General features: G+C 43.2%; 1 protein-coding gene across 2 annotated transcripts in view; it reads right to left on the bottom strand.

Annotated features, from left to right (window-relative positions):
- Window positions 1-8,380, bottom strand: part of abhd3 (abhydrolase domain containing 3, phospholipase) — a 70,931-nt gene extending 62,551 nt beyond the window's left edge. For both annotated transcript variants that reach the window (XM_078217052.1, XM_078217054.1), the window contains exon 1: window positions 8,114-8,380. In XM_078217052.1, coding sequence (XP_078073178.1) covers window positions 8,114-8,275 — 162 coding nt within the window. In that variant the 5' untranslated portion in view covers window positions 8,276-8,380. The remainder of the gene's footprint in view (window positions 1-8,113) is intronic.
- Between the last annotated feature and the right edge of the window lie 11,777 nt (window positions 8,381-20,157).

Genomic DNA, 20,157 nt, shown 5'->3' with positions numbered 1-20,157 from the left:
TCACACCTCTCTAACCTGTGCTTAACCCTCTCTCCACTCGCATTGTCTGCACCTATAAAGACTTGATTACCTGTTAAGGCTCACATTCCAACCATTATCTTGTAATTGAGTTTGTGTCTATATATGCTCTGTTTGTGAAACAAATCCTTCACTCACCTGATGAAGGAGCAGCGCTCCGAAAGCTCGTGCTACCAAATAAACCTGTTGCACTTTAACCTGGTGTCGTGAGACTACTTACTGTGTCTACCCCAGTCCAACGCCGGTCCACATCGTTTCTATGTTAGGCAGACTCCTTTACAGAATAACACAATAGTCCCCAAAACTATTTTAAAATAACATCCATCCTTACAGGTTCCCAAGGACAAACTGCTCTCATACCATAGCCCTTGATTCCATTCCCTTTTCTGGATGTTGCTCAGGGTGAACCAGATGGTTTGCTTTCCCAGGGTTGTGTTCTAGCTGGATTTTGAACTCAGTATCATAGAATCATAGAAACCCTACAGTGCAGAAAAAGGCCATCTGACCCATCGAATCTGCACTGACCACAATCCCATCCAGGCCCTACCCCCATATCACTACACATTTACCCGCTAATCCATCTAATCTATGCATCTCAGGACACTAAGGGGCAATTTTAGTATGGCCAATCAACCTAACGCGCACATCTTTGGACTGTGGGAGGAAACCGGAGCACCCGGAGGAAACCCACGCAGACACAGGGAGAATGTGCAAACTCCACACAGACAGTGACCCAAGCTGGGGATCAAACCCAGGTCCCTGGAGCTGTGAAGCAGCAGTGCTAACCACTGTGCTACCGTATCCTATCCATAAATACTGGAAGAAGGTGTAACGTCTGAATCTGCCATCCAGTCAAACCAGAAAAGTTTTGGGCTTCAGAAAGCAATCTTGTTTCTGAAGTTTCTTTGATTTCCACAGCAGGGTGGAAGAGAGTTTGAAAGGTCATGTTGCCTTTCTTTACTAACGTGACAGCAGCTTTGCCTTGGGTAATATTACTGGATTTTTAGAATTAAAAATCTATAAGGAAGTATTGCCTCGAAAATATTCACTTGTGGGTCTTTCAGGGGAATGTTTTGTGAGAACATTTTCAACTGTGTAACTGTAATCTTGTATGCTTAAGATTTCTTTTCTTCTTGTTAATAAATCTTTTACTTTAAATGTTTTAAAATCCCCAAAGTATTAAAGGATTTCTTTCTGCTGAGAGAGATTGGTATGGTTTCAGAATACAATATCAAGTTTCCTTTGGGATTTGGTCTGCTCAGCAATTAATATCAGCTGTGGTCATAACAGAGCCAAATAAACGCACTTCCATTTTTCTGACATTTGGTTGAAGGATTTTTTGACTTATCCATAATTTATTGTTGTCTCCAAGTAATCTGGCCACCGCGGGCTTGCAGTGGACTGAAAAGTTTGAGTATGTGGACTTTAACAAAGAGGTTGTGCTGGAATCTTTGAATGGCATCAAGATAGATAAGTCGCCGGATCCGAATGGGATGTACCCCAGGTTACTGTTGGAGGCGAGGGAAGATATTGCAAAGCCTCTGGCAATGATCTTTGCGTCGTCGATGGAGACGGGAGAGGTGCCGGAGGATTGGAGGATTGCGGATGTGGTTCCTATTTTCAAGAAGGGGAATAGGGATAGCCCAGGAAATTACCGACCGGTCAGTCTAACCTCAGCGGTTGGTAAGCTGATGGAGAAGAACCTGAGGGACAAGATTTATGAGCATTTAGAGAGGTTTAGTATGCTCAAGAATACTCAGCACGGCTTTGTCAAGGGCAGATCGTGCCTTACGAGCCTGATGGAGTTCTTCGAAAATGTGACTAAACACATTGACAAAGGGAAAGCAGTAGATGTGGTTTATATGGATTTTAGCAAGGTGTTCGATAAGCTCCCCCATGCAAGGCTTCTAGAAAAAGTGAGAGGGCATGGGATCCAAGGGGCTGCTGCCCTGTGGATCCAGAACTGGCTTGCCCAAAGGAGGCAGAGAGTGGGTATAGATGGGTCTTTTTCTAAATGGAGGTCGGTCACCAGTGGTATGCCCCAGGGATCTGTTCTGGGACCCTTGCTGTTTGTCATTTTCATAAATGACCTGGATGAGGAAGTGGAGGGATGGGTTGGTAAGTTTGCCGATGACACAAAGGTTGGTGGGGTTGTGGATAGTCTGGAGGGATGTCAGAAGTTACAGAGGACATAGATAGGATGCAAGACTGGGCGGAGAAGTGGCAGATGGACTTCAACCCAGATAAATGCGTCGTGGTCCATTTTGGCAGGTCAAATGGGATGAAGGAGTACAATATAAAGGGAAAGACTCTTAGTACTGTAGAGGATCAGAAGGACCTTAGGGTCTGGGTCCATAGGACTCTAAAATCGGCCCCGCAGGTGGAGGAGGTGGTTAAGAAGGCGTATGGTGTGCTGGCCTTTATCAATCGAGGGATTGAGTTTAGGAGTCCGGGGATAATGATGCAGCTATATAAGACCCTCGTCAGACCCCACTTGGAGTACCGTGCTCAGTTCTAGTCGCCTCATTACAGGAAGGAGGTGAAAAAGATTGAAAGGGTACAGAGGAGATTTACAAGGATGTTGCCTGGATTGAGTGGCATGCCTTATGAGGATAGGCTGAGGGAGCTCGGTCTTTTCTCCTTGGAGAGACGTAGGATGAGAAGGGACCTAATAGAGCTATATAAGATGTTGAGAGGCATAGATCAGGTGGACTCTCAGAGGCTTTTTCCCAGGGTGGAAATGTCTGCTACGAGAGGACACAGGTTTAAGGTGCTGGGGGGTAGGTGCAGGGGAGATGTTAGGGGGAAGTTTTTCACACAGAGGGTGGTGGGCGAGTGGAATCGGCTGCCATCAGTGGTGGTGGAGGCAAACTCAATAGGGTTTTTTAAGAGACTCCTGGATGAGTACATGGGACTTAATAGGATGGAGGGTTATAGGTAGGCCTAAAAGGTAGGGATATGTTCGGCACAACTTGTGGGCCAAAGGGCCTGTTTTGTGCTGTAGTTTTTCTATGTTTCTATAGTGATGATTATGGAGTTGAGAGTGGCAGTGGGATGGTCGAGCTGAGTTTGTTAGTAGGCAGTTTTCAACCTATGTGTTCTGTTTGACCATGAGTTCAGTGAACTACAGAAGTGAGGTGCTGGAAGGAGAGAGAATATCCATTTGTATTGGAGGGATTAAGAAGGAATAATGCACAGTGGATGTAGTCATTAGGGATATCATTTGTGACTGAATGGGTGGGGGGTGGGGTGGTGGGGGGGGGGGGGGCGGGGGTGGAGGGTTAGTGTTGTGGGCACAGTAGAAGTTGAATTGAAATCATTTCAACAGGGAAATGTGAGTCGAGTCAGCGCAGAGCTGAGTGATGATATTCAAGGATCTTAGGAAAGGGAGTTGAGATATTTCACAATTGTAGGAGAAGACAATGCAGTTGAGGTGAACTTTTTTTGTATAGGGTGATGGTGGTAACTTTGAGGGGAGGAGGAATTGCATTCAATCAGAGGGGGAGCTATTTACACAGTCCTCTCGAATAAGAGAAACAAGTTAGTTAAATTGGCTCTGACTGACGGGAGGATTCCTGGTGTGATAACCTCCATGAGGTCCATGGAGAATCACTGATTGATCTCCATGTGGGGCTCATTGAGTATGTGGGATTTGAATCCACGTCCCCAAAACATTAGCTGAGTTTCTGGATTAATAGTCCAGCAATAATACCACTCGGTCATCACCTCCCCTGGGACCTGGAGGGTAAGGACCACAGGCAGAAAGATGGACTGATATGGAGTAACCTAATTTAGCCGATTCAAATGTCCTGGGATCATGAAAGTTGTTTTATTAATGATAAATTATGAGCAATTCCAATAGCTGAGGGAATTTGAATCAGTTGAAGAGGAGAATTTAATGCACAGTTTGCCACTGACAGCAGATACTTACTCTCTTGCTTTCGTCGCTGTTTCTGAACAAGTGAAGATAAGTAGGCAACATTTTAATAGTTTTGAATTTGTATGAGGGATCTGGCTTTCACTGGAGTCCTAAAGGTCAAACACCTCATTTATGAAGTTGTAAGTATTTAAAATCTTATTTTTAGACTATCCAACATATTCTATAATGATACCAGCCTGCCCTTTGACCTTTTTCTCATTTATAGCTAGTAAGTACTGACAGAACTGACAGTCTGTAGCATTGAACCTTTCCATTTGGGGTTTTGGCAAATGCTATTCCCTTAGTAATGTATATTAGAAAGAAAGTGTCATGGTTTAAGAATGTTTCCACTAAAGGAAGAAAGTTCTTAATATCTTGAAAAAACATGTAAGTCTCAGGTGTATCATCGGCAGAATTTTCTCATTGTTTTGCAGAGTGATGTAGTGGGTGGAATAAATGGAGTGGAAGCCGCTGGCCCCAAGGACGACTTCCTGGACCATATTTTTAGGTGCTGAGTGAAAAAAAGGGAAGGGGTGGGTTTGCCAGTCTTACGCTGGCGAGTCGGGCTCAAAATGAACCTGCCCTGCCAACAACTCGGCTTTTTAAAAGATCAGTGCGCCGTTTTAGAAAGTGCACCGCGATTTTAAAAAACTAAAAGTAGAACCCCGTCTCCACCCCAGAACATCCTCCGCCACCACGGAAACCCTCATGCAATGCAGCCCGCCATCATGGAACACCCAGCATGCAACACCCCCTCTGTCATGGAACACCCTCCCCTGTACTGCCCAGGCACTATCACTTGGCACTTCCTAGGCACAACTCCAAGAAGGCAGTGCTAGAGAGCAATGTCGAAGGAAATGCCAGGGAGAAGTGCCCAGATAGCGCCAGGGTACCGCCCGGTAATGACCCTCTCCCCTCTAGGGGTTTTACTCACCTGTGCACCTCTGGTGGTTTCTGCTCACCAATTATCCCTTGGGGGGTCTTGTTGTGATTCACATGGCCATGTTCTCATGCTGATGTGAATGGAAAATTTAACGTGGGTGGACTTTCAGGCACGAAGGCCTTAATTATATTTAAATATATTCAAATGGGGATCCTGATTTTCAATGTCGGGGTACCCGTTATCTCATTGGTGGGGTGGGGGGGGAGGTGGAGAGACAATGGCAATGGGCAATCCCGCTGGCTTAAACACATTTTGGGACTTCTGTGGAATTATCTGCCCCTGCCATCAATCCTGCCCCTCGAAAAGGGTGCAGAAAATACCCCCCTGTAATTGTTTTACCAATAATTCCAATAAGTAGGTAATAATAACAAATAAAGAACTTGAAAGTATACAGACACTTAACTCTCTCTGCTTGAAGTCCCGACAGCTGACTCTGTAAGACCAGCCTTCAAGGGCATGGATCCATTTTGCATGGTTATAGTGGGCACCTGTACCCCAATGGGTTCACCTTGGATGCTTTCACATGTCACGGGGACCACGATTTGTGCTCGGTCTGACTTTGTCAGTACCATATCCTCAACCTCCACCACCCCCCCCCCCCCCAATGAAAAGAGGAAACATGTAAAGGGAGACACTTCGCAATTTAAAACTAAATCCATCACTCGTGGAATGAGATGGAGTCATTAGAATGAAAAGAGGCTTATGTCGAGCATATATGTGGCATAAGGCTGAATGGCAGCTTTCTGTCCCACCAATTACGTGCATTTCTATGTGATTGTACTTTCTGGAGTCCAGATCATGAACCCAGCATGGACTAATAATTGGGGCCCCATAGACAATCATTAGTTTTTATAATTTAATATAAGTGCAAAATGTATACCGTAGTGAGTTAATTGCAACTTGTAAAAAATGGGAGTAAAACATAATTTGTTGTCATAATTGAAAGATGAATAAACATTTATCTATTCTATAATTATGCCTAAATATGATTTTTGTTCAAAGTTACAGAGGGAAAGGAAGAAAGGACTTGCCCTCCATGGCATTCAAAGTCAATGACATGCTTTTGAAGTCTGGTCACTGTTGCAATGTTGGAAACGTGGCAACAAATTTCCACACAGCAAATTTCCCCATACAGCAATGTGATAATGACCAGACAATCTGTTTCACTGATGTTGGCTCAGCGTTAAGAACACTGGAACAGCTTCTCTGTTCTTCAAATTAAACCAATGGGATTTTTTATCTTTGAAAGAGCAGATGGTAGTATTGGTTTTATATCTCAGCCAAGAGACAGCACCTACCATAGTGCCGCATTCCTTCAGTACTGCACTGGAATGTCAACCTAGATTTTTTATGCTTAAGACTCTGGAAAGGGACTTGAACCCACAATCTTGTGATTTAGAGAGGAGATTGCTAAGCACTGAATTGCAGCTTATAATTACTCACCTAAATTCACTTGGCTTGCTGGAAATAAAATTGACAATGAAATAAAAAGAGACGGAATCGTCTGCACCCAAGTGCGAATCATCTACTTGCAAAGAATGGGTCAGCACTTTCAAACTGAAGTTTGTGCATGTTTGTCCTATTGTATAGAAGGCTATGGAAAGTGCTCATGATGTTGCACAAGACTGGTGGCACAGTGGCTAGCACTGCTGCCTCACAGCGCCAGGGGCCCAGGTTTGATTCCGGCCTTGGGTTACTGTCTTTGGAATTTGCACATTCTTCCTGTGTCTACATTTGTTCCCTCTGGGTGCTCCGGTTTCCTCCCACAGTCCAAAGATGTGCAGGTTAGGTTGATTGGCCATGCCCCTTGGTGTCCCAGGCTGTGTGGGTTGGGGGATTAAGTGGGTAAATATGTTGGATTACGGGGATAGGGCCGGGTAAGATGGTCTGTCGAAGAGTCAGTGCAGATTCGACGGCCTGAATTGCTTCCTTCTGCACTGTAGCTTCTTTGATAAGAGCTGATTTTATGAGAGAGCTTTTTTGCAAATTTTGTTTCATCCATTGGAATGACAGAATTAATTCTGTGCTTCCTCAGGCAAAACACTTAACAGGGAAAACAAACTTACCCTTTATGCCTCCAACATATATTACCAGATATTGAACTTTAATCACAGGACAGAAATTAAAACACAAATGTAACTCTATTTCACCTAAAACCAGCTCTATGTGAAAGGGAGTCAATTGTACTGCGGATTTGAGATAAAAGTTTAATGATTGTTTATCTTTTATTGCTGGTTACGCATAGCAGTTATTCATACACCATTGAATCACTTAACTTAAATTAGGTTTATTGTTACGAGTATATTTCTATCCTACAGGTCTGCATGAAAATTAATCATTCAATTTTCCCATGATTGTCTTTGAGAGAACCTCCAACAGTCATTAATAAGGAACAATTACTGTGAAACACATCAGAGTGCGTGAGTAACAATAAAAGCTGAAAAGTTCATTAAGACATCATCCGCCTCCTCACATTTATCTTTTAATTATAAAACAATGCTGAAGAAATATACAGCCAGGGATGTGCATGAACTCATCTCAGTACAATAACTGCCTCAGTGCTGACCCACTGGATAATGTTGTGTGCTCAGAGGGGGAAATTCCTGAACTTAAACCAGTTTGAAATGTTTCTATATGACAGTGATGCCTATCTAATTACGTATAAAATAGTTGTGACTTTGGAAAATGTAATTAAAGTAAGGCTGATAATAATTAAAGAAAGAAGATGACAAAATAAAACCTGACATTAACGCTGAAGGTTGAGAGTACAACAGAAGACATGTGGTTGGACTGGGTGGCTGGAACCTCTGACACATTGAGGTGAGAAAGTAAAAGAATGAAATGGACAGAGTAATACACAGGGAGAAGTGAAGCATGAGATGATGTTACTGACCTCAGTACAGATGTGCATTATGCAGATACATCTGGAAGTGACAACTCTGACCCATTCAATGCAGTGGTAGAAACTTGTGATTGGAGATTTTCAAATAAAACTAAAACAGTTGTGACAACCCCAAGCGGACATTTAAGCACTTAATCTTATCCCATACAGGAATCGATTTAGCTGCAAACCTTTTCCTTGGCAAAGTAACACGCCACAGCTTAAAACATAGATAATGAGAAAACAAGCAACATCAAACGATTTACTGTAACATTTGTTCTCTTTTGGGATCTGGCGCCAGGCAGATTTTACATTAAACTGATGAATAAAATGCAATAAACCTCTTCCTTACCTTTGCAACTGAGCTCAGGTAATAGCAGATGTAAGCAGCACCAAATCCTAAAACAAGAGACAAACCTACTCCTGAACCTGACAGATTGATTTTGACCTGATTTTCTAAATACACTCTCAGATCTCTGGTGAATGTGTTCACATTCCATATCAGGTCAATCATTGCTGTGCTACTGGTGAAAAATGAGGATGGGTTACCAGCACTCTGCACCAGAAGCAGAGAAGCTGTAATGCCAGGTTCTTGCGTCCTTCAGCCCAACCCTCATACACTAGCACAATCCTCTTCAGCTTCTATTTATAGGTTTCAAGCTTTACTCGGTCGTTTAAATGCCACCTACTGGAGAGATGGCATCACACTAACTACACTTTCCTTTCTCACTTTTCCCAACTGCACTTAAATTAGAGGCTTTATTTTATTCTCAGACAGCATTAGTCTTACTATTAAAGAGTGATTGAGTCCTTGCTCATTGAAACAACAGATCATTTCTTTCAGAGCAATTTCTAAACTTCATCATACAACATACAGTAAAGGAGAGAAGTTCTAATTTTAGAATAAGGTATAGTCCTTGCACTTTACCCTATATAGCCAACTACTCAAGTCATGAGGAGATCTGCCTTTCAATTTTTCTCATACGTAAGTGTGGAGATAATGTTATAGTTTATAGACTGAAAACTCATCTTGTAGACTCCGTAGGGACAAGTGGTCATATTACATGATCCATTGAACTTCTATTACACTGTGCTGCCACAGGTATAGTCATCCTCAGTAGTATTTAACCATTCTAGGAACATAAGAACAATGGGACAGGAGAAGGCCATTTAGTCCCTTGAGCCTGTTCTGCCACTGACATCATGGCTGATCTGTGGCCGACGACATATGCCCTTTATCCTATAACTATATCACCTAAATTTGTGCCATCAGCAATTTTGGATATTGCTGAAAAGAGGCATGTTGTCAAAGCATTTCATTTGCATTCATCAGAAAAAACACAATTGCAACTTATACCACAGGACAAAAATGTGCTGATTGCTTGACAAGATGGCTCTGATTGGCCAAGGCGCTGCCATGGACAAAGCAAGGCGGGAGCTATAGGCTCCCCAAGATCCCAGTCAGTTCAAAAAAGTAAGAAGTCTCACAATACCAGGTTAAAGTCCAATAGGTTTATTTGGAATCATGAGCTTTCGGAGTGCTGCGCTGAAAGGTGAGTGATGATGAAGGAGCAGTGCTCCGAAATCTCGTGATTCCAAATAAACCTGTTGGTCTTTAACCTGGTGTTGTGAGACTTCTTACTGTGCCCACCCCAGTCCAATGCCAGCATCTCCACATCACAGTTCAAAAAAAAATGCAAGAGTGAACATATTCCTTCTGTTTGCAGTGAATGTCTCCCTGAATGTATGTCATTTTCAGCAAGTATAAATGAGCCATGTTATGAGCTTGACTGATTAACCTAAATTGGTTGTTAGTGTAATTGTTCAGGAAGTGCTGCCCAATAGTGCTAGGAGCATAGGATTTAGGAGCAGGAATAAGCTATGTGATCTTTAAAGCCTGCCCCACCATTCAATAAGAATATGACTGATCTGATTGTGGTCTCAATTCCACTTTCCTATCGTCCCCCATAACCATTGACTTCCTTGTCCATTTGCCTAACTCTGTTTTGAATAAATTCTGCCTGAATAAAATCCAGTCTCCACTGCTTTCTGGGGAAGAGAATTCTGCTTACTAACGACCCTCTGAGCGAAAAATAATTCTCCTCTTCTCTGTTTCAAAAGGGGAACTTCTTATTCTTAAACTGTGTCCCTTAGTTCTAGTTTCCCTCACGAGTGGAAAAATCCTTCTGGTATCTACCTTGTCAAATCCCCTCAGGATCTTATATGTTTCAAAAAGATCACCTCTCATTCTTCTAAACTCCATAAAATAAGCACTTTAACCCATGAATGAGTGAACATTCTCTGTACTGCTTCTAATGTAATTATATCTTTTTTCAAATAAGGAGACCGAAACTGTACAGTGTTCCAGATGTGGTCTCACCAATCCCCTATAGGGAAATCTGTCTGCTTTTCTATTACATTCTCCCTGCAATAAACACCATTGTTCACTTTGCCTTCCGAATCGCTTGCTGTACTTGCATACTAACTCATGTCACAAAGGTACAAGGGAGGCTATGGCATAGTGATATTTTCGCGGGACTCGTAATCCAGAGGCCCAGGATAATGCTTTGGGGACTTGAGTTTGAGTCTCACCATAGCAGATGGTGAAATTTGAATTCAATAAAAAAAACCAGGAATTAAAAGTCAAATGGTGACCATGAAACTATTGCCAATTGTTGTAAAAACCCACCTGTTTCACTAATGTCTTTTAGGGAAGGAAATCTGTCATTCTTACCTGGTCTGGCTTGCACATGACTCAAGATCCACAGCAGTATGGCTGATTTTTTTAAATGCCCTCAGAGATGGGCAATAAATGCTGGCCCAGCTAGTGATGCCCGACTCCCATGAATGTAGAGATCCTTCAGTGTGGTTTGAACAAGTTGAAAGAGTGGCAAATGAATGGCAGATATAGAATAATTTGGATAAATGTGAGGTTATCCACTTTGGTAGCAAAAATGGGAAGGCAGATCACTGTCTGAATAGCCATAAATTAGGAGAGAGGAGTGTGCTACGAGACCTGGGTGTCCTCGTGCACCAGTAACTGAAGGTAAGCATGCAGGTGCAGCAGGCAATAAAAAAGGCAAATGGTATGTTGGCCTTTATAGCAAGAGGATTCAAGTACAGGAGCAGAGATGTCTTGATGTAATTATGCAGGGCCATGGCCCTGAATATTGTGTACAGTTTTGGTCTCCTACTCTGAGGCAGGATGTTCTTGCTCTAAAGGGAGTACAGAGACGTTTACCAGACTGATTCCAAGGATGGCAGGATTGACATATGAGGAGAGATTGAATCGGTTAGGATTGTATTCGCCGGAGATCAGAAGAATTAGGGGGGGGATCTCATAGAAACCTAGAAAATTTTAACAGGATTAGACAGGGTAGAGACAAGGAGGACATTCCCGACAGTGGGGGGTCACCAGATTCAGGGGTCACAGTATGAGGATGCAGGGTAGACTGTTTATGGCAGAGATGAGGAGAAATTTCTTCACCCACAGAAAGTAGTTGAGGCCAAAGCGTTGAATGTTTTTAAAGAGCAGTTAGATACAGCCTTGATGTGAAGGGATCAAAGGATATGTGGAGGGAAGGTGGGTTCAGGTTATCGAGTTGGATGATCAGCCATGGTCATAATGAATGAGAGAGTGGGCTCGAAGGGCCGAATGGCCTCCTTCTGCTCCTATTTCCCATGAACAAATTTTTAAAATGCACCAGGACACCCAGATCGCTCTGAACCACTGAGTTCTGCAATCGCTCTCCATTTAAATAGTATGCTTTAAATATAGTATATTTAACTAGTGTATTCTTCCTGCTGAAACAGCCAAGTTCACATTTTTGCACATTATACTCCACCTGCCAAATTTTTGCCCACTCACTTAACTTGCCTATATACCTTTGCAGACTCTCAACCTCCCCTTGACAATTTATTTTCCCACCTATCTTGGTGTTATTGGCTATCATACACTCAGCCCCTTCATCCAAATCATTTATACTATTTGTAAATAGCTGAGGACCCAACACTGATCCCTGTGGTATTCCACAAGTTACAACTCACCAACCTGCAAAAAAAATCCCTTTATCCCTACTCTCTGCTTTCTGTTAGCTAACCAATCTTTTATTGATACCAACATGTTACATGCTACACCATTGTTCTTATGTTATGCAGTAATCTTTGATGTGGCACCTTATCAAATGTCTTTTGGAAATCCGAGTATAATATACCACATCTGCAGTTTCCCTTTATCCACCTGGCTTGTTAACTTCCTCAAAAAATTCTAATAAATTAATAAAACACAATTCCATTTTACAAAGCTATGTTGACTCTGCTTGATCAAATTATGATTTTCCAAGTTTCCTGCAATTCCAAGTATCCTTAATAATGGATTCTAGCAATTTCCTGATGATTGATGTTAGGCCAACTGGCCTATAGTTTCCTGCTCTCTATCTTCCCCCTTTCTTGAATAAAGCTATTATTTTGGCTATTTTCCAATCCATTTGCATCCTTCCAGAATCGAAAGGATTTTGGAAGATTATAACCAATGCATCTACTATCTCTGCAGCCACTTATTTTAAGATCCTAGTATGCAGGCCACCTTCAGATCTAATACTTTTTCCAACACTTTCCCTAGTGACGGTTACTATTTTAAATTCTTCCTTCCCATTGGCCTTTTGAGTTTCAGGTTAATGGGGAGTTTTCTAAGTCTTGAAGACAAACAGTGAAGACAAACACAAAATACCTGTTCAACGCCTCCGCTATTTCCTTGTTTTCCATTATCAAGTCCCCAAGCTCACTCTCTAGAGGACTAACACCAGCTTTAGTTACTCTTTTCTTATTTATTTACTTGTAGAAAGTCTTACTATCTGTTTTTGTATCACTAGCTAGCACAACTTTCTCTGTCTTTTTTAGTCATTCTTTGCTGGTTTTAAAATCTGACCTATCTTCTGATCTACTACTTATCTTTTCAGATTTGTACAGTGTTTCTTTCAATTTGATACAATCCTTAACTTCTTTATTCAATCACGGATGATGCATCCTTCTTAAAGAGTCTTTTCCTACTGGGGTAAATCTTTGCTGAGAGTTACTAAATATCTCCTTAAAGACTGTCACTACGTCCCTCCTGCCTACCTATTAAATTAGTTTCCCAGTTCACTTCACTGCTTTGATACCCTCACAATTACCTTTTTTCAGGTTTAAAATGCTGGTCTTAGGTCTCACTTCACCCCTTCAAATTGAACATGAAATTCTATAATGTTATGATCACTGTTACCTAAAGGCTCCTTTACCACAAAGTTATTAATTAATCCTGTCTCATTGTTCATAACCAGATCTAGAATAGCCTGCTCACTAGTTGGCTCTAGAGTGTACTGCTCTTTAAAAAAAAAAGTCCCAGCACTCATTTTCTAAGCTACTTCTGCTGATCTCTTTCTTCTAATCTACATGTAGATTAAAGTCACCCATGATTATATCTACACCTTTCATTGATTTTTGCCCAATCATGGAATCACATCTAGCAGTAGGAGGATTGTTTTGGATTTTGTATGCATGAATTGATTGAGTACGGTCTGCGCTCTGCCTTTACAAACAACCAAAAGAACATGCTGTTTGATTCCATGAGCAAGTCATTGGGATGTACAGCCTATGTAGCCTGGCATCATATCAACATTGAAATTCATACAATTATGTGATTGGCAAAACATCTTCTTGGCCTAACTGCAGCATCCTGTTAGTGGAAAATACCATTCACATAGCCACTGCCTGATAGCAGTGTGTTCATCTATTTGCTCCAACCCCATAACCCTCCAAAATAGTTGTCCTCCACTCATCTTCTGCATCCCCAATTTTGTTTGCTCCACCACTGGTGGCCATGCTTCAGTTGCCAATGCCCTAAGCTCTGGAATTCTCTCCCGAGCCTTTCCATTTCTGTGACTCCCTTTCCTCCTTTCAGATACTTCTTTACATTTTCCTCTTTTACCATGGTCATCTGACTTAATTGTAGTGAAGTGTCTTGGGGTGTTTCATTACACTGAAGGCACTATATAAGTCATTATAATTGTATATCTTAGAAATTATCAGGGTAGTCAACCCCAAAACTATATGGTTGAATTTAATCAGAAAACGTGGTTCCCTTTGATTGGACCAGAAGTGGGGAGCTAGAACGCACACAGCTGACTCAACTTCAGGTCAGGGTGGGCTGTGGAAGTCACACCTCTTTAAAATCATCCAATTCAAACCACAGTCCAGATCTAAAGATTGAACAACCTCGTCTGGTGAATGCCACCTTTAAACTGCTGGGAAACAGGAGGTATAATTTTCCCATGTGCTGCTGACTTAATCTTGAGGGTAGGATTTGAACTGGTGAAGTTCTTATTTAATGAGTATTCATGGTATATAAATACATGGTAAATAGTTTCCCGCCACCTGGTGGTGTGATGTCCGCCCTGCCACTGACACACTGTCGACTGAATTTCTCATGCTCCATCCAATGTCAGGAAACTGAAGTTTAGGCCGGGATTATCCTGCCTGCTATGCTGCTCCAGCAGCGCAGTGGGCCAGGAGACATCAGCAGGAGGCATTTTGTGAGCCTCTCAAGCGCATATTTTAGCGTCGTCATCTCCGCATTGGAAATCGGTGACGAACAGATCATCATATGCGGAACTTGGCTATCAGTTTCTGCTCAGCGACTCTGCGCTGTCGTGTGTCGTGAAGGCCGCCTTGGAAACCATGCAGACGCTACGACAATGGATGAATGAACACCGCTCGACAATCACCAGGCAAGACTGTTTTCTTCCTGTGGGGGAGCACTCCAGTAGGCATGGGCATTCAGCCTCTGATCTTCGGGTAAGCGTTCTCCAAGGTGGCCTTCACAACACACGACAGCGCAGAGTCGCTGAGCAGAAACTGATAGCCAGGTTCCGCACACATGAGGACGGCCTCAACCGGGATCTTGGGTTTCTGTCACACTATCAGTAACCCCCACAGCTTGCCTTCTGGACTTGCAGAATCTTACTGGCTGTCCTGTCTGGAGACAATACACATCTCTTTAACCTGTGCTTAATGCTCCCTCCACTCACACTGTCTGTATCTTTAAGACCTGGTTGGCTGTAGAGATTCGCATTCTGATCAGTATTCTGTAACTTGATTTTGTGTCTCTGTATGCCCTGTTTGAGAGCAGATATCCACTCCATCTGACGAAGGAGCAGCGCTCCGAAAGCTAATGGCATTTGCTACCAAATAAACCTGTTGGACTTTAACCTGGTGTTGTTAAAACTCTTACTGTGTTTACCCCAGTCCAACGCCGGCATCTCCACATCATGACCACTGACATAGGCAGGAAAGGGGAAGGGGTTATGAAAAGAGAATATAGGAAGTTAGGTAGGGAGTTAAGAAGAAGGAACACAAAGGTAGTAATCTCGAGATTGCTGCCTGTGCCACGGGACAGTGAGGGAAGGAACGGAATAAGGTGGAGGATGCGTGGCTGAGGGATTGGAGCAGGGGGCAGGGATTCAGGTTCCTGGATCATTGGGACCTCTTTACGGGCAGGTGTGACCTGTACAAAAAAGACGGGTTTCACTTAAATCCCAGGGGGACCAATATCCTGGCGGAAGGTTTGCTAAGGCTACGGGGGAGTGTTTAAACTAGAATGGTTGGGGGGTGGGAATCAAAATGAGGTGACTGGGAGAGAGGAGGTTAACTTAAAAATAAAAGGGGCTTGTAGACAGTGTGAGCGGGAGGATAGGCAGGTGACGGAGAAGGGGAGCGCTCAGACCGAAGGGTTGAGATGTGTGTATTTTAACGCAAGGAGTGTAGTGAACAAAATGGATGAGCTTAGAGCGTGGATCACTACTTGGAAGTGTGATGTGGTGGCCATTACAGAGACTTGGTTATCTCAGGGACAGGACTGGATACTTCAAGTGCTGGGTTTCAGGTGTTTCAGGAGGGACAGGGAAGGAGGCATAAGAGGTGGGGGAGTGGCACTGTTGATCAGGGATAGTGTCACGGCTGTAGAAAAGATGGATGCCACAGAGGGATTGTCTACAGAATCTCTGGGGGTGGAGGTTCGCAACAGGAAGGGGTCAATAACTTTACTGGGTGTTTTCTATAGGCCGCCCAATAGTAGCAGGGATGTGGAGGAGCAGATTGGGAAGCAAAGCCTGGAGAGATGTGATAATCACAGTAAGAAGTTTAACAACACCAGGTTAAAGTCCAACAGGTTTATTTGGTAGCAAAAGCCACACAAGCTTTCGGAGCTCTAAGCCCCTTCTTCAGGTGAGTGGGAATTCTGTTCACAAACAGAGCATATAAAGACACAGACTCAATTTACATGAATAATGGTTGGAATGCGAATACTTACAACTAATCAAGTCTTTAAGAAACAAAACAATGTGAGTGGAGAGAGCATCAATAACAGAGTGGCCATGATGGGAGATTTTAATTTCCCAAATATCGATTGGAATATCCCTAGGGTAAGGGGTTTAGATGGGGAGGAATTTGTTAGGTATGTTCAGGAGGACTTCCTGACACAGTATGTGGATAAACCTACAAGAGGAGAGGCTGTACTTGATTTGGTATTAGGGACTGAACCTAGGCAGGTGTCAGATCTCTCAGTGGGAGAGCATTTTGGGGATAGTGATCATAACTCTATCTCCTTTACATTAGCATTGGAGAGAGATAGGATCAGTCAAGCTAGGAAAGTGTTCATTTGGAGTAAGGGCAATTATGAGGCTATTAGGCAGGAAATTAGAGGCATAAATTGGAAGGAGGTTTTCTCAGAGAAATGTACAGAAGAAATGTGGCAAATTTTCAAGGAAAACTTGTCTGGAGCTCTGCACAGCAACGTTCCAATGAGACAGGTGAGTTATGGTAGGTTACAGGAAACATGGTGCACGAAAGCTGTAATGAATTTGGTCAAGAAGAAAAGAAAAGCCTACAAGAGGTTCAGGGAGCTAGGTAATGTTAGAAATCTAGAAGAGTATACGAATAGTAGGAAGGAACTGAAGAGGGAAATTAGAAGAGCAAGAAGGGGTCATGAGAAGGCCTTGGCAGACAGGATAAAGGAAAACCCCAAGGCATTCTACAAGTATGTTAAGAGCAAGAAGATAAGATGTGAAGGAGTAGGACCTATCAAATGTGACAGTGGGAAAGTCTGTATAGAACCAGTGGAAATAGCAGAGGTACTCAATTAATACTTTACTTCAATATTCACAGTGGAAAAGGATCTTGGTAGTTGCAGTGCAGACTTGCAGTGGACTGAGAAGATTGAGCATGTGGACATTAGGAAAGAGGATGTGTTGGAGCTTTTGAAAAGCATCAAGTTAGATAAATCGCCGGGACCGGATGGGATGTACCCCAGGTTACTGTGGGAGGCGAGGGAAGGGGTTGCTGAGCCTCTGGCGATGATTTTTGCGTCATCAATGGAGATGGGAGAGGTTCCGGAGGATTGGAGGATTGCGGATGTGGTTCCGTTATTCAAGAAAGGGAGAAGAGATAGCCCAGGAAATTATAGACCAGTGAGTCTAACCTCAGTCGTTGGTAAGTTGATGGAGAAGATCCTGAGAGGCAGGATTTATGAACATCTGGAGAGGAATAGTATGATCAGAAATAGCCAGCACGGCTTTGTCCAAGGCAGATCATGCCTTACGAGCCTAATTGAATTTTTTGAAGATGTAACTAGACACATAGATGAGGGAAGAGCAGTAGATGTAGTTTATATGGATTTCAGCAAGGCGTTTGATAAGGTGCCCCATGCAAGGCTTATTGAGGAAGCGAAGAGGCATGGGATACAAGGGGACATTGCTTTGTGGATTCAGAACAGGCTTGCCCACGGAAGGCAAAGAGTGGTTGTAGATGGGTCTTTTTCGGCATGGAAGTTGGTCACCAGTGGAGTGCCCCAGGGATCTGTTCTGGGACCCTTGCTCTTTGTGATTTTTATAAATGACCTGGATGAGGAAGTGGAAGGATGGGTTGGCAAGTTTGCTGATGACACAAAGGTTGGTGGGATTGTGGATAGTGTAGAGGGATGTCAGCAGTTGCAACGAGACATAGATAAGATGCAAGACTGGGCAGAGAAGTGGCAAATGGACTTCAACCCAGATAAGTGTGTGGTGGTTCATTTTGGCAGGTCGAATAGGATGAAAGAATATAATATTAAGGGTAAGACGCTTGGCAGTGTGGAAGATCAGAAGGATCTTGGAGTCCGGGTTCATAGGACGCTCAAAGCAGCGTCGCAGGTAGAGGCTGTGGTTAAGAAGGCGTATGGAATACTGGCCTTCATCAATAGAGGAATTGAATTTAGAAATCGGGAGATAATGCTGCAGCTGTATAGGACCCTGGTCAGACCCACCTGGAGTACTGTGCCCAGTTCTGGTCGCCTCATTACAGAAAGGAAGCCATAGAAAGGGTGCAGAGGAGATTTACAAGGATGTTGCCTGGATTAGGTGGCATGCCTTATGAGGATAGGTTGAGAGAGCTAGGTCTTTTCTCCTTGGAGAAGCGAAGGATGAGAGGTGACCTGATAGAGGTGTATAAGATGTTGAGAGGTATTGATAGAGTGGATTCTCAGAGGCTTTTACCCAGGGCTGAAATGGTTGCCACAAGAGGTCACAGGTTTAGAGTGCTGGGGAGTAGGTACAGAGGAGATGTTAGGGGTAAGTTTTTCACTCAGAGGATGGTGGGTGTGTGGAATCGGCTGCCGGTAGTGGTGGTGGAGGTGGATTCGATGGGGTCTTTTAAGAGACTTTTGGATAAGTTCATGGAAGTTAGTAAGATAGAGGGTTATAGGTAAGCCTAGTAGGTAGGGACATGTTCAGCGCAACTTGTGGGCCGAAGGGCCTGTTTGTGCTGTAGCTTTTCTATGTTCTATGTTCTATCTAATCTGCCTGAGATGAACTACAAATAAAGGCAGGAAAAGATCTGGTCAATGCAGGCTTCAACAGCCTCCCCCTGACCTGAGAACCTTAGACCAATGGGAGCCCTATATGTCACATGGCCACACCCTGGCCTTCATCCACTGCAATGTGAGCAACTTTATCTTTGACCTGTGTACCAGAGAACTCTGTGTTGTCAAGGTCACGGGCACTTGCACAGTGATCCTAGAACTGGAAGTCATCAACCTACACCCTCCCTCAGTCACCTTTGAATTTCCCTCCATCGCTCTTGATCCTCACTCCATTTCCCTTCCCCTGCTTTTGGTGACCCTTGACTCACCACCCATCAACCTTGACCAATTATCATTCACCCAAGAATTCCTCCCTTCACCATCAGTCAGCCCTTCAGCACATTTGAACTGCCCCTATTAACCTGGAGTTGCCATCCATCATCCATGACCCTCCCTCTGTCATCCTTGATTTGTCCTCTATTACCCTTGGTTCTCAAGACTTCACTATTAACCTTCCCTCTATAGCTTTTGATCTCTTCACAACCATGCTTGACCTACCGCCTGTAGATATTAATCTTCCCTGTATGATCTAACTTCCTCCCTCTGTCTCCAAATGAGCCTTCTTTGGGCTGCCACCTCCATCCCTCAGTTAGCCATGCCTCACTCCTCTTTCACAGTCCTCTCCCTCCCTTCCTCTGATCGCTATGTCTCGTTCCCCTCTCACAGCTGCCACCTGATCTCAAGCATCTCTCCCCTGCTTCAACAAAGCTCTCCATTCAACAAAAGCAGCTCTTACTCACTCCAAATTCACCAGTAAGACAACCTCACTTGCTGCACACCGCCTTTAACCAGCCATGAATCTGAAGGCACATGTTTCTTCTTCACTGCATAAATTCCAAAGGTACAGTTTAATCTGGTGAAGCTGTGTTGTAATGAGCATGCATGACATGCTAATATAAGGAGTTGTCTGTCGTTTGCCATTGGGAAGCACAATCTTCCCTCAATCTGCAGCCAACCAAATACCCAATTTTCATCCAATTGACTGTGGTGTATGGCTTTGTTTAACTCACTCAAAGGGATCTTTCAAAAAATTGTCACATGAAAGAACACTTGTATTTAATACCACCTCTCACCAAATTTGGAAGGCACACATTTTGCCTTCCACTCATTAAGATTTCCTCACCTGCCTCATTTCCTGCTCCCGGGAGTTTCAAAAGGTCCCGCCCGTATGTATATTTATTTTATTTTTTCCCGATAAGAAGTCTAGAATGCATATAATTTTCTCCTTCACCAAAATAGCAATAGTTATAAAAAATTATTCTGCTTGAAAGTACGCTGCATATGAATTTATAAAATGAGGCAGCACTGATGTTAGATAGGGAGAGATGATGGAAGGTGGAGGTGCCTTGGACGGAGCATAAACACTAGGACAGATATTCTGAGTTAAATTGTCCACTTTGGTGCTGTAAGTTTCTATCCAATTCTACGCAAAAGCCTATTAACACTTGGAGCAATCAATACACATCCTG

Source organism: Mustelus asterias, chromosome 7, assembly GCF_964213995.1.
Source record: "Mustelus asterias chromosome 7, sMusAst1.hap1.1, whole genome shotgun sequence".
NCBI lineage: Eukaryota > Metazoa > Chordata > Chondrichthyes > Carcharhiniformes > Triakidae > Mustelus > Mustelus asterias.
The sequence above is the reverse complement of the archived record's forward strand: the minus strand, read 5'-3'. Positions and strand labels throughout refer to the sequence as shown.